Raw genomic sequence first — 15330 nt, forward strand, 5'->3', positions numbered from 1 at the left:
CTGAGAGAATGAGAATGAAAAAAATGCAGATAACATTTTAACATGATTTGGAAAATATTTTTGATCTCATAGGCCTCCTGAAAAGATCTTGGGGGTCATCAGGGGTCTTCAGATCACACATTGAGAACTGCTAGGTTAAATTACACTTCTTTTTTTTAGTAAGAAGTTATAGTTAATGAATAAACATTAATGGATTAAGATAAAATAGAATTCCAAAAATTGCATTTCTATGTGATTGCATACCATTAGAGAAAATACATTGAAACTTCCTAATATCTAAAACATACGAAATACTTCATATTAACTTGTAAGAGATTTATTTTTAAAATACTAACATATGGAGATGATTGGGCTGAAAGAACTCTGCTCTTAAATCTATAGACTAAATATTATTTTTAAAAAAGAGCAAAGTAAGGTAAAATGTAGTTTATATGTAATATCAGTTATAGCCATCTTTTGATATTCTATAGAATTTGAAAGCCAGTAAGAAAGAAAATACTGCTTTCAAAGAAATAATAAGCTTCCCTACTTAGATTTGAAAATGTATTATGAAATGTATGTGATCAAAATGGAAAAGTGAATTGATTACTACAATAACCTCTCATAAAAAATTCGCAATAACACAATGGTGAGAGGAAAATCTCATTTGATATTTCTTTTAAACAATAGATTTGAATGCCCACTGTGGATTGGATGCCCTTGAGGAAACACAACTGTCATCCAGATTTGGGTGACATGGCTATCAAAGTTAAAGTATTGCCAGTAATTCTCTTGATTTGTGCTGTATAGAATTAATTGCAGTAAATTCAATATAGGAAAGTTCAGGAGAATATATTTTTGGCCCATTGGACTCAGTCTTGATGGGGGAGATATACTCCTGGGTATTTTTTCAAAATACAGGATACCATCAAAATAAGATTACTATAAAAATGAGACTTGTATTTAGTCTACTCTGATATTATACTTAAATGAAATTAAGGTAATAAGGGAAAGATGGCATATACAAATGTTTGTTTGTTATCCAAAATATTTAAAACTATTGCTACAACTTGATTAGTGGCAGAAACAGAGGTACAGAGATTTTAACAAAAGGAAAGAGAATGTATTACCTCCATTATCAATGAAAGAAACATAAACTTAACATATAATTGTGAATCGTGCAGTGTTTGCATGATTTTTAGAAAAAAGCTTTTATGTTTTTACAGTAAAAACATAAGAACATAGGAAATGATATGTCTTGTTAAAGGTAAATACGACAATATGAAATGGTTATTTTTTTTTGTTCCATTTGACGAACAACTTATTTAACTCAAAAACAATGTAATTTATGCAAGAACAAAAGTCCTATAAGCAACAAAGTGAAGTTGCTTCAGTTATTTTAGAAGAAAAATAAGTTTGCTCCAATTTTTTTCTCCTTAAAGAAACAAGGTCCAACTAATCCAATGCTATTTCATCTTGTTCGAGATGTCAAACAGGTAAGAGTTTTTTTTGTTTTCAAAACATTTTTTTAAAAAATTTGTTTATACTTCATCTGTTTCTAAAAAAACACTTCGGTACATCTTAAAAATAACATAGAATGACTTTTTAATCAAAATAAAATAAGGGATAAACTTGTGGCAATATAGGAGTAAAGATATCAGGTGTATGAGAAATCAAGGGAAAGGAAAGTTTATGAAATTGAGACTAAGCTTCTTGAGCTTCTGGTTATCTAAGGTAAGAGTGTGGTGAATTTCATAATGTTCATTGGTCTATAAAGAATAATAAATAGAATGTATCATCTTTCTCTGTGTTCAGAAGAAATTTGTTCCCTGGACAATTCACTGTAAAGGACAGTGAATAAGGCCATTGAGAGAAACGCAGAATGGTGATCTTCGTGGCAGATTTTGCTAATAAAAATACTGAAATGCTCTGTTTCTGTCTCTCTGTGTGTGTATGTTTCTCCCACACCTTCTTTAATATCCACTATGGGCGTGATTTAATATTTAACACTGTCATGTAGTCTGAAGCCGTTCTGTGGTGACTAAATTTGATGCACTGATATTTCTCTTCTTTTCTATTGTGATTCTTTCTGAATTAATATTTTAAACGTTTATATTAAAAACTTTATAACAGTCTGAACTATTGGTGTTCAATAATTTTATTTTCCTTAGTGAAAAGATACTCATATTTAGTTAATTGAATTATTTTTAAAGTTTCTGAACTAAAATGCTTTCTGGAATTTTTCATTCAAAATTATTGCTTGCTGTTAAATGTGAGTGTTCTATTAAAAAATTTAAAAATTAGATTAACATGTCATTTTTTATGTTTTGTAACTTATTTCATACCAAACTAGCATTTTATAGAAAGAACTGAGACTTTATTATACTTAAAATTTTTTCTTTAATTCTGTATTTTCCATGTGCTTTTCTTTTTAGCTTTATTGAAATGTGTTTCACATACCCTGACGTTCACCCATTTAAAGTGTATAGTGGCTTTCCTATATTCAGAGTAGTGCATCCGTCACCACAATTTAATTTTACAGTATTTACAATACCCCCAGAAGTGACTTCATACCCATTAGCATTCTCTTCCCCATTCCTGCTCCTTCTCTACTCCTTTTTCTGGCCCCGCTCTAGGCAACTGTTAATCTGCTTTCTATCTCTGTAGATTTGCTTATTCTGGGCATTTCAAATTTTTGTTTATTTTGTTTAAATAATTAAAACTTTTTTTTTCTTTTCAGAAAGCTAGAGTAATGGGAAAGACCTTCAGTCCAGGGATTTCTTAAACACATTTGAGTTCTGATTTACTTATATGGCTTATCAGAAAGAACTATAGTAGTTAATTCTGGAAACACATAGGAGATTTGTTATACATTGGCTATTTTTATGTTGGTGGCTATAATAATAAGTCCACTTTTTCTATTTCTATAAGTAAATCCTAAAGTAAGGGCAGAAATTGAATATTTTCTGATTCAAATTAGTAAGTAAAGTTTTGTAAGAGTTAGTTTGAGAAATTGCTTACCATGATTTTTTAAGATAATTCACATTATTTTCCTTAATTAAAATATTTCCCATTCAAGTGGATTCAAAACATAATGATATTTGTCAGATTAAAAAAAGACTAAAAATATAATATATGGCATCCTCAATCATAAAACATATTTTAAAGTTGTTTAAGATAAAAACACAAAACTTGCATTTAAGAGATGAAAATGGTTTTTGATTAATTTTAAAATTGGAGATCTGAAGAATATAGATATTTAGAAGTTAGAAACTTCACAGATGAAACCAAAATATAAAAGGTATAAGCATCTCAAAAAATACTAAGTTCATGAAATTATAATTAAGGAAATGAAGAGAATGGTGATGGTAGGAGGGCAGATTGGTTAATATATATAAATCATCTGATGATTAAACCCTTTTAAGATTATTCACTGAAATTAACCAAATATTTCATCCTGAAGCAGGCAGTCATTCCAAACTGACAAATGGTTTCCGTTCCAAAGATTCATTTGTAAATTGATGCCCTGGCAAAATGAAGTCTTGGCTCTGAACAGTGTTATAGGTGGTAGTTGAATTCTAGCCAAGGCTGTAAGAACTTGTGTAACCTATAATATAGCCAGTATAAGTATTGATGGGCCCATCTGGAAACATAATTAACATTTATAGCTTTATTTTTGTGGGAAAATGAAACAACTATGTGCCACAGTGAAATGGAATATTTGGCACTTGGAGGTTCCTTTGACTGTGTGCAGTGGAGAGATCAAATTATCTTCCTACTGTAAGCCGTACTCCTTTCCTGAGCCACACCATTGGGACTTCAAAACTTCAGAATCTCTTTTCTTACAAAAGTAAATAAACAAGTCACTCCTTTCTTTTGTAAGATGGCTGCTGGCAACTCTAGTTTCCTGTAACAAGGAGACATTTGTTATTTTGGAGAATAGGTGCATTTATATGCAAGGTATAGAAATATTGAGAAATACTATTTTTGCCTTTTTTAAATTAATATTTTATTTCCAGGGAAATCTTCCTCCAGGATACAAGATCACTCTAATTGATATAGGACTTGTCATTGAATATCTTATGGGAGGAACCTATAGATGCACCTACACTCGGAAACGTTTTCGATTAATATATAATAGTCTTGGTGGAAATAATCGGGTATGTAATATTCGGGGGGAAGGCTACAGATGTACTTTAAAATGAGCTTATACACTGTAAATGTTAAAAATTGCTTGTATTAGAATAGTGAAAGTAGCAACATGAAAGTGAAAACATGAGATTTTCAACTCAGAGTACTTAGAAATGTTTTGTAATTGAAATCTTAAATCAGGATTTTTTGCGGGGGATGGTGTGTGTCATACACACATTTATACATATGTAAATTGATTTTTAATTTTTATAGCATATCAGAATATTTATATCTGTAAAAACTAATAAGGTTTCATTTTCAGAGGTCTGGCCGAAATACCTCCAGCAGCACTCCTCAGTTGCGAAAGAGTCAGGAATCTTTTGGCAATAGAGCAGATAAAAAGGAAAAAATGAGACATAATCATTTCATTAAAACAGCACAGCCCTACCGACCAAAGGTATATTTGTTTAAATATTATGCTTTCTGGATTTTGTTCCATCTAAATTACTTAGTATTATGAAACAAAAAATTACTTGTTTTAGTAAGAATTATCTTTTTTTTTAGATGTAGTATTATATCATTGATTCTTCTTCTTCTTTTGTACCAAAAGATATTCAGTGTGAATTAATGATTCTATTAAGTTTTTAGTATTTAGCTATGATAATCAAATTTTTTAAATGTTTTCATAAATGCATAACTGCCTCCTTTTATTCCACATTTACTTGATAAACAACATGCAAGACAAAAGTGTTACACAGACTTTGCTTTCATTAAAATTGTGGTTTTATCAGATATTAGTTAAAATATTTAGGTCCTTTCTTTAATCTTGGAAAACTTTGTTACAAAGACTTTTTGAAATACCATTTCTATAAAATGAATTTTGAAGTATAGTAAAAATCAAATGTGTAAAATTAATACTATTTTGATTTGTGTAGCTATATGAAGTTAAAGAATAAAGAATATTTTATTAAAATTCTCACATGAATGTCATATAACCTTATTATAATAAGCCTTATAACATTTATTTTCTCTTGAAGATTGATACAGCTGTGGAAGAAGGAAAGAAAAAAAGAACCAAAGATGAAATTGTAGATATTGATGATCCAGAAACCAAGCGCTTTCCTTATCCACTTAATGAACTGTTAATTTGGGCTTGCCTTATGAAGAGGCAGGTCATGGCCCGTTTTTTATGGCAGCATGGTGAAGAATCAATGGCTAAAGCATTAGTTGCCTGTAAGATCTATCGTTCAATGGCATATGAAGCAAAGCAGAGTGACCTCGTAGATGATACTTCAGAAGAATTGAAACAGTATTCCAAGTAAGTTATATTTTATCACTTGAAACATTTAAAAAATACAGAGTAGATGGGATTTAAGTGGAGGTTATAGTGCCGTGACTAATTGGGGGTGGATGTGTGTGTGTGTGTATTGGTAAAATTAAGAAAAATCCATTTTCCAGATGTTAAGGTTTTTTTTTTTTTATTCAGAAACTACTGCCTCTGCATGTAGAAAGTTTATTATTATTGTTTGCAATTAAGGAGTTAAGTATTTCAGAGGAAAGAAGAAATGCCATAAGTCAGTTTAATAATTAACTGCACATAATAGCAGTTAGACTATGAAAAATTCCATTTGAAGTGGTAGGGAAGGGAAGAAAGTGAGGTTTGAGCAGTGTTCTAAAGAAATAAATTTAGTTCAACTGGAAGGGTATGTCAGATGGTGAAATTACATATATAGAAGCATAAAACAGCTTACAAAAGTTTTACGGTTTACTTAGGGGAGTAATGGAATATTAAGCTAGAAAGGTCATTTATAGGAAGCTTTATAATAGAGAATAGGACCTCCCTCCCCCAAAGTGGGCTGTCTTTGAAAGAATGTAAGAGTTGTTACTGAGATCCTCAAATAGCTTACCAGGACTTTAAGATTAAGATGTTCTTCATGTTAAGTTAGTCCCTATTCACATTATTCTTCCTCTCTACTGGATACCATTTCTATGTTTGAAATATTGTATAGAGACTTTTTGAACAGAGCATCTGAACATGGTTGGTTTTGGCTTCCTGTGGGTTTGTAGATTTATTTCCAGGAACAGGGGAAAGTACCCTGAAGTCACATTTGCAGTCTTGTTTCTGATGTGGCATGTTTTAATATTTCATAATTTCCACGTAGTAGTAAATATCTGAAAGCATAGTGCTACTATGATTCTACTGCCTCACTATTTCCTAAGTGTGTGTGTGAAAATATTAAAAACTGGAACATGTTAGGAAAACTCTAAGAATAATGATTTAAAACTGTAATTTGGTAATCTGAATATGTTTTGCCTCTTATTTTTTGATAGTGATTTTGGTCAACTGGCGGTTGAATTATTAGAACAATCCTTCAGACAGGATGAAACCATGGCTATGAAATTGCTCACCTATGAACTGAAAAACTGGAGTAATTCCACCTGCCTTAAGTTAGCAGTTTCTTCAAGACTTAGACCTTTTGTAGCCCACACCTGTACACAGATGTTGTTATCTGATATGTGGATGGGAAGGCTGAATATGAGGAAAAATTCCTGGTACAAGGTATACCTTGGAAATAATTTTAAGTGTGTGATTAGATAAAAAGAACAGCACAATTAGCCCAGCTGTATAGCAAAATGCCTTGATTTATGAGGGTGGTACGGGTGTTGGTGTTGACATTTTATCCCAAATGGCCTGCGAAGGCCTCTTTTTCCCTCTTATTCTTCGCTCTGAATCCTCTTCAGGTGTGTTGTATAATGACTGTTGCCCCAGTCTGAGCCAGGAGCATGACAGTAACAAATGGGAGACTGGCATTTATAGCCCCTAGTGACCATGAAAAAAGTTGCCGCTTTATGAAAAGATGATTCCCAAATTCTGAAATTCCGGACCTATCTACTAACTTAATAATCTGTTACTTTTAATTTATTTGAAATGTATTGGGTCTGCTCAGTTTTTATGGTTCAGAATTTGGGTAAAATGTTGGCTGGTACTTTGGTTTCATTGTAGTGAGACATTTTACTTTAAACTTTCCTTTTTGTTATCTTATGTCTTAAATAAGGTACAGAAATATAGAAGGCAGAAATCAGGCAAGTAGTTTAACCATTGACCATTGTTAAGTGGATAACAGATACTAATCATCTACTAAAAATAATGGTGAAAGATTAACCAATAGAAACCCTGATTCAGAATTACAATTTTTGTGCTGTAGGATTTTTCAGGTAATACGTGCTACTTTAGAAATAAACCTTTTTGTTTATAGAGGCACAAGCTGAGTAATCATGTTATGACACGGAACACTTGCAAAGAGATTTAGGATAAAATTAAGTACATAGCTTCATTAAGGCTTGAATTTTGTTTAAACAAAATTGTATTTTCTAAATAAATTGTAATCTGATTTTTTAAAAGGTTAAGTCTATAATAATTAACTCTTTTCTATACCCTCATATCATAATACTCAAATGTTTTGTTATTCCTTAAAACAATTCAACCTGGGCCTCTTTATATGTAATATGCAAGTAAAAAGTTAAGTTTTTATTTTTTCCCTATACTACCAGGAGTGAAATGGCTAACAATCATATTTTATGCCTTTTTATTGCTTTTATTATAGTCTTTTGAAGGTCATTAATTTTAAAATGTAAACTTACATGTTTCTAAATTTTTAGGTCATACTAAGCATTTTAGTTCCACCTGCTATATTAATGTTAGAGTATAAAACTAAGGCTGAAATGTCTCATATTCCACAATCTCAAGATGCCCATCAAATGACAATGGAAGATAGTGAAAACAACTTCCAAAACATAACAGAAGAGATTCCCATGGTAAGGAGGAAAAAGAATTTAAAGTAAATATAATTTTTTGGGGGAATAAATGTACAATAAGTGTTGTTTTTATTTTAGGAAGTATTTAAAGAAGTAAGAATATTGGACAGTAATGAAGGAAAAAATGAAATGGATATACAAATAAAATCAAAAAAGCTTCCAATCACACGAAAGTTTTATGCCTTTTATCATGCACCAATTGTAAAATTCTGGTTTAACACGGTATGTTTTTTTAATTGAAGTATAGTTGATGTACAGTAATATTGTATGAGTTACAGATATACAATATAGTGATTCACAATTTTTAAAGGTTACACTCTATTTATAGTTATTATACAATATTGTCTATATTCCCCTGTTGTACAATAAAATAAATCCTTATAGCTTATTTTATGCCTCTGATTTGTACCTCTTAACCTCCTACCTTTATATTGCCCCTCCCCCCGTTCTTCTCCCCACTGGTAACCCCTAGTTTGTTCTCTCTGTGAATCTGCTTCTTTCTTGCTATATTTACTAGTTTGTTGTATTTTTTAGATTCTGCAGATAGGTGGTAACAGTATTTATCTTTCTCTGTATGACTGTTTCACTAAGCATAATGCCTCCAAGTCCATCCATGTTGCTGCAGATGGCAAAATTTTGTTCTTTTATGCTGAGTAGTATCCCATTGTATATGTATAATCCCACGTCTTCTTTATCCATTCATCTGTTGATGGACACTTAGGGTGCTTCCATATCTTGGCAATTGTAAATAATCCTGCTGTGAACATTGGGGTGCATGTGTCTTTTCAAGTTAGTAACACAGTATGTTTTAAAATTGTATGAGCACAATGTTTTTAAAAGATAGGCTTTAGGATGCCTTTGGCCTAGAGTCCATACTAATCTTGATATAACTTAGATCGCTGAAAAGCCTTTTTTTTTTTGTTGTTTAAAAGAGTAATACACTTGGCTTAGTTTCATTAAGATTGTCATCATAGACAGTAATAAATACTAAAAAATCTTAGTTCTAATTGGAACTAGAAATTTACTAAACAAATATGTGGTATTCATATGCCTTTTGTAAGTGAGTAACAAATTCTAGTCATCTACTAAAAATATTGGTAAAGATTAACCAAAAGAAACTCTGATACCCAAGTATAATTTCTTCATGCTTTTGGATTTTGCAGACAATATTTAAAGTTTTGGAAATAAACCATTTTACAGTGTTAATTGATGTTGAAAAGTAATCTAGATCATTTATATAGTTCTATTTTTCAGTGGTATAATAGTTTATTTCTTTAACCATAGTACATGTTTGGTTATCTGTCACATAATTGGTGGTTCCCTTGCTTTATGGAAGAACAGATGTTAGTATCAGATTAAAGAGCATACATGTCCATGTATGGACTCATCTAAGAAACACATGAGATTAGTGCCTACTGTTAACCAGGGACTGAATGAATGAGTTTTACTCCTCTTCCCGGGAAAACTTTTAAGTTGTTTTTGACTTTGTTGTCATGTTTGTCATTTTCCATTTTCATCATTATCAAGTTTTTTTTAAATTGCTAAAATATACAAATGGCTTTGTGCTAAGATGAACATTTTAGAATTTGTTCCTTCAACTGTTGCTTTCTCACCCACACACATGCCCCTTAACCTGAGGCTAATTCATTATGCTTCCTTCTCAATATGAAAATTTACTTGTTCCTTCTTGTTCAAATGTTGAGATTGCAAATTTGAATACCTAATATAATCCCCAAATTCTGTCTTTGCTAATAGGAATAACTTGGCTTCATATGTTTGCCTTCATGTGAATGACTATTTAAAAATGGATGATTGGTGGGGTGGGTGTATAGCTTATTAGTAGAGTGCATGCTTTCAATCCCAGTACCTCCATCAAAAATAAAAATAAAAAGGACAATTGAGGTGGCTATACAAATTTCTTTTTCTCTTTATTTACTTATAGCAGTTTACTTCCCTACCCTATGATAGCTTAAATCAAGGATGTGGCTTATTTTAAGACTGGTAGAGGCAAGGAAACAATGAGAGAACTGTTAGCCACAATTGTTCAAGGGTCAAGGAGCCTTGGTTTTCCTCTGAAATGAAATGACTCTTCAGATGTTCTTGTACATAGTATCTTATCATCTCCTTATAATCTTTCTTGTTAAGAGTCTCAAGGGTGGGATGTTCTCTTACCTAGGGAGAATGCTTTCATATTTGTTTCCATTTCTTGGGATCCAACCTCAGTGACTAGGAGCTGGGAAAATACCTGTTGTCTTTCTTAGGAAGTGCTACTTAGGAATACTACTTGGTTGGGGGAAGAAAGAGCCAGGTAGTATGTGTTTCTTGATGATGGTGGTGAAGATCTCTAGTAAACTTAAAATATTATGGTATTTTAGGTATCATATAAGTTAAGTAGAATTATGTGGACTATACTAAGTACATAAATCTGGTATTATTAAATTCTTCCCGTGGAAAGTACTAAAAAATCAACAGAAGTTTAGAACAACACATTTATACCTTGGGAACCATTTATATTTTAATTGATAAATGCAGTGCCTGCATGGAAGAAGAGTTATTTCTCAAACTGGTTCTAATGATTGAAGCTGGGAGACACTTCACAGGGGCTCATTTAGTCTCGTGTGTGTGTGTGTGTGCTTGGAAATTTTCATAGGAGAAAATTGTATTTTATAATCAATTTTATTCTTATCTTATATTTTCTTTCTTTATTAGTTGGCATACTTAGGATTTCTGATGCTTTATACATTTGTGGTTCTTGTACAAATGGAACGATTGCCTTCAGTTCAAGAATGGATTGTTATCGCTTATATTTTTACGTATGCTATTGAGAAAGTCCGTGAGGTAAGTCTTTAGTTTTTCCTACTAGTAACTTTGTGTATATATGGAGGGTGTTTTGTGTTGTTTTGGTTATGTGTGTGGGTATGTGTATGATAGGTGATACTATTGAAGTGTAGAACATGTTTGTTTTTGCTGTCCAAAAATGATAATCAAAGAACAGAGTTTAGTGGGTTAACTTTGTCACAATTACAGAGATAATGATTTGTCTCAAAAACTAGATCTGTTTTTGTTTTAGTTCCTCAACATTCATATTTATGTTCTTTGCCACTCTTAAAAAGTATTAAATATACATATAGCCAATTGGGTAGGTAAATTATAAGTAGGTTCTTTTTTTGCTCTTGTATTGTACTTCCTCTGACGTGTACTGTATTGTCCACTGAATTGTCATTTAGATTTAGATGCCTGTGTCTATCAAGAGTTTTCAACTTAGATTGTAAATTTTCTGATACCCTGATTTTGTGGAAAAAAACTTTTTTTCTTTAATTTTTATACTTTCTGTTTAAACTAAAAGTTACATAAATGTTGTTTTATTACACACTTATGTAAATATGTCTGAATTATTCCATACCTCTGCTTTACATTTAGAGAATACATGAAATCGCAAAAATAGATAGAAGGCATTGAATTCCCTTCCCACTTAGATATAGGAATTTATCTTACTAAACAGCTTATTATGCATTTTAAATTCCATTGAGTGCCATGGCCTGTTAAATCTGTTGTTTTACTAACATGTTTGAAGAAATTAAGTTGTTAAATGATAAAAGCAAGTTGTAAAGAATTTTGTAAAATATATATTGATAAAACAGTTCTGCAAGGATTCTTTAGATAGTAATAAAAGTGATTGCCTCTAGTGGGAAGGGGAATTAATTGGGTAGGGAAGAAGAGTGGAAGGGAGACTTTTCAATATTTACTTTAATGGGAATGTATTACCATTCCTGAAAAAAAAATTCTTTAAAATTTTTATATTAAGCAGAAGAGCTAAAGTGTAGCTACTTAAACCATTGAGTTGTTTACTTTCTGCAAATAAGGCATCTTTAGAAGATCCTAACTGGATATCCTAATGTTTCAATGAAAAATAAAGCAACTTTTCCAAAGTATCTCAAGTTCCAAGTCTAGAGAACTTTATTATAATCTAAGATTTTCATCTTCTTAGTTGGATGACCTTGGTTAAGCATGTCATTTACTTGTGGATTTTTTTCCGTATATATACAGGGAATGAGGATAAGAAGTATTTGTCTGGTATCGTATTGAATTGTTTTGGTGATTAATTGCCAAGATAATCAAAAATACTTTGAAATATTAAAAGATATATAAAACTACTGTGATATTACAGTTGAATTCTTGTCTGTGTTTTAATAGGAAGAAATTGATTAAACCTTTTCTTCTTTTAACCTTTAGATCTTTATGTCTGAAGCTGGAAAAATAAGCCAGAAGATTAAAGTGTGGTTTAGTGATTATTTCAATATCAGTGATACAATTGCCATAATTTCTTTCTTCATTGGATTTGGACTAAGATTTGGAGCAAAATGGAACTTTGAGAATGCATATGATAATCATGTTTTTGTGGCTGGAAGATTAATTTACTGTCTTAACATAATATTTTGGTATGTTCGTTTGCTAGATTTTCTAGCTGTAAATCAACAGGCAGGACCTTATGTAATGATGATTGGAAAAATGGTAAGTTGAGAGGCTTTTGATAATACTTTTGGGTTTACTGATATTTTTTCTTACAACCATAAAAATATGTTAATATAGTTTTACTTGAGCCAGAGATGATATTTCTTGTTTATTTGCCTCATACTCCAAATAGACTATTCCTAAGGATATTAACTTTTGAAGAAAATATTTGATGGGATAAGGTTAGGAAACCATACTTTGTTTTATCTTGAAATACTTTAATTTTTAAATGCTACTTGCCAGGACTATTTGAGATCAGAGAGAAAAATATGAACTTGTCAACTCCAGTCTGAATTTCTTTTCATCTTTACTGCTGCTACCCAAAAACAATCTATCATCATCTGTCACCTGCAGTAGTCTAGTAAACTGTTTACTCAGCCACTCTGGCCTATCTTCAGTCTTTACTGTAGTTAGAGTAATATTTCAAAATGCAAATTTGAATATGTTACTTCTCTTTCCAAAAAAATCTTTCAGTGGTTTTGCACTACTCCCAGAGATCAGTGTCCTAATAACCCACAAGCCCTGCTCACTTTGGCTGTTGTTTTCCTTTCTTCCTCCCTCTCTCTGCCTGCCTTCCTTCCACCTTTAGATTTTGAGATAATTACAGATTCATGTGCAGTTATAAGAATACAGAGAGATCCTGTGTACTCTTTACCAGTAGTAACATCTTCCTTGCTTTCTTTTAAGTCTCATCTCTTAACATTTTTGATCTCTTATCTGTATGCTAGTCACACAGGCCTTTGTTTTTAACACAGCCCCTAACAGAGACCCATAGTTCATGTTCTTCTTTCTGCCTTAAAAGGGTCACCTTCATCTACACTCATATCCTTAGCTTTCTAGAATAATTAACTTAGTTTTATGCTTCAGATCTTGCCTTCAGCAGGATTTTTTTTTTCAGGGAAGCTTTTTTGATCTTTTCCAACTAGATCAAGTTATTTGCTATGTAATTTAGTGAGGCCCATGTTCTTCCCTTCAGAATGTTTATCTCTGTGTCTAGCTGTATTTTAAACTACATTCTTACTGAATTATTTATACTCTCCTCTAGACTACACTCCTTGGAGTAGGAAGCTTTTCTGGTTTTGGTCACCTTTGTATCTCCAGTAGTTAACCACAGTGCCTGTTGTATAGTAGATTCTCCTTAGTAAATATTTGTTGGATGGATAAAGCCATTTCAAGCAGGAAGAAGACAGCATAAACATACTGAACGTTAATTGTATTTTAATAAGTTGGTTCTTAAGATTTTTTCCTCTTCTTTTTATATCCTTAGCAGCAGATTATAAATTTAAAAAACTGTGATCATTTACCAAGTAGTTTTTAATGTTTATTGTAGTCTCACTACTGTGCAAGACAGTGCAACAGGTGTTAGGATATTGCCCCTGAACTTTGTGAAACTGCATTTCTTTTTTTGACTTTATCAGTCCTGTAGTTATTTTTAATAGTTGCATAATCTAGCTTGAGGAGCCTATCCTACATAAATTATTTTAGGAAATTATATGAGGTATTAGTAAACTGTCAGTGTGGTTAGTTGATTAAATTAATGACTATGGGATATAGGGATTCATGGAAAGACAGAAGTCTGGAGGGTTTTTTTTTCAAAGCTATAGGATGTGAGCTGTTCTTTGAAAACTTGAGATGGATAGGCGTACAAAGGCACAGCCTGACTGGAGCTTCTTTTGTGATAAGGTATAGTTGGTTAGCAAATTGGATAGGCAGGGTGTAGCTTGGAGTATATGGAACATTGAAAACTGGGACTTGAGAGAAGAAAAATATAGGGGAAACCATTGAAGAGTTTGCCCCCCGTATTTTAATTTTTCATTACCATGAAAGGAGTAAGTTGACATTTCTCAGTCTTTCCTTATTTTGATGTGACTTTTCAGTGTATAGATTTTGAAAGCAGCTAGTCAGATTATTCGTTATGATGATTTTTGACCAGTGGGGCAGTCTGAAAAAGTCTCACAAGGGTTTCTAATGCTCACATCCAACCTACCACACTAATATTGCCCCTTTTTAATGTTATTTGCAAGATAATGCTAACAAAACAAATAGTGTCAATGGCTTATGTGTTTGGGTACCTCTTTCCTCTTATCTTTACTGATCCAGGCTATTTTTAAAAGTTATATTCAGAACATCTAATCTTTTCCACATATAATGCCCAATATTTTGCTCTTTCCCATAAGCTTAATCAACTGGCAGGGTTTTTTTTAAATATAGATATCAGGTTTAATGTGCATTGACCTGAAAAATCTAAAATGTATTGGACCTACTGCTGCCATAAATTGCTTTCAGTTTTCATTGATGTAAACGGCAAACTAATATGCTTGTATTGCTTTTGTGAAAGTAACTTTTTTTTCTAAAATTATTCATTGTAGAAAATTTTAGCAAATACATACAAACAACCCTCCAGAGACATCCAGTGTTAATAGTTTGATGTATACCTTTCCATCCTTCAAGACATATATGAATACAAGTGTTTATTTATGTCAAACTTTACACAAATAAATGTATGTAATAGTTTTATTAACATGAGCTTATTATAATGTGCTATTTCTCAATTCTTTTAAAATACCTACCCCTTTTTAAAAAATACAAAAATTCATTCCTTGAGTTTCTGAAACCCTTTTTCTTGAGCTTGGAAAATTGGTCTTCTAGATTAAATTTATCTTATGGCTAACCCCATGAGCTCACAAGATTATCAGCATTGCTTTGCCTTATGAAAACAAAATTTTTACGTTTTTAAAATATAGTTTTATCGTTATATTTCTTTTTCACACTACACATTTCCTTTCTAGGAATGTGTATCCTACTCCGCCCACCACCAGTTAAGAATTACTGGTTTATTATTTGTCACATCAAAGAAGTACTCATTATTCATCCATTTTGCATTCTTTCATG

The 15330-nt window shown here is 31.7% G+C and overlaps 1 protein-coding gene across 1 annotated transcript in view; it reads left to right on the forward strand.

Annotated features, from left to right (window-relative positions):
* The first annotated feature begins 221 nt into the window (after positions 1-221).
* TRPM7 (transient receptor potential cation channel subfamily M member 7) overlaps positions 222-15330 on the forward strand; it is a 52359-nt gene continuing 37250 nt past the window's right edge. The window contains exons 1-9 of the mRNA XM_031453070.2: positions 222-1475; positions 3999-4139; positions 4433-4567; positions 5148-5428; positions 6442-6670; positions 7771-7926; positions 8005-8148; positions 10636-10764; positions 12160-12438. Coding sequence (XP_031308930.2) covers positions 1443-1475; positions 3999-4139; positions 4433-4567; positions 5148-5428; positions 6442-6670; positions 7771-7926; positions 8005-8148; positions 10636-10764; positions 12160-12438 — 1527 coding nt within the window. The 5' untranslated portion in view covers positions 222-1442. The remainder of the gene's footprint in view (positions 1476-3998; positions 4140-4432; positions 4568-5147; positions 5429-6441; positions 6671-7770; positions 7927-8004; positions 8149-10635; positions 10765-12159; positions 12439-15330) is intronic.

The sequence above is a fragment of the Camelus dromedarius genome, chromosome 5 (genome assembly GCF_036321535.1).
Source record: "Camelus dromedarius isolate mCamDro1 chromosome 5, mCamDro1.pat, whole genome shotgun sequence".
Taxonomy (NCBI): Eukaryota; Metazoa; Chordata; class Mammalia; order Artiodactyla; family Camelidae; genus Camelus; species Camelus dromedarius.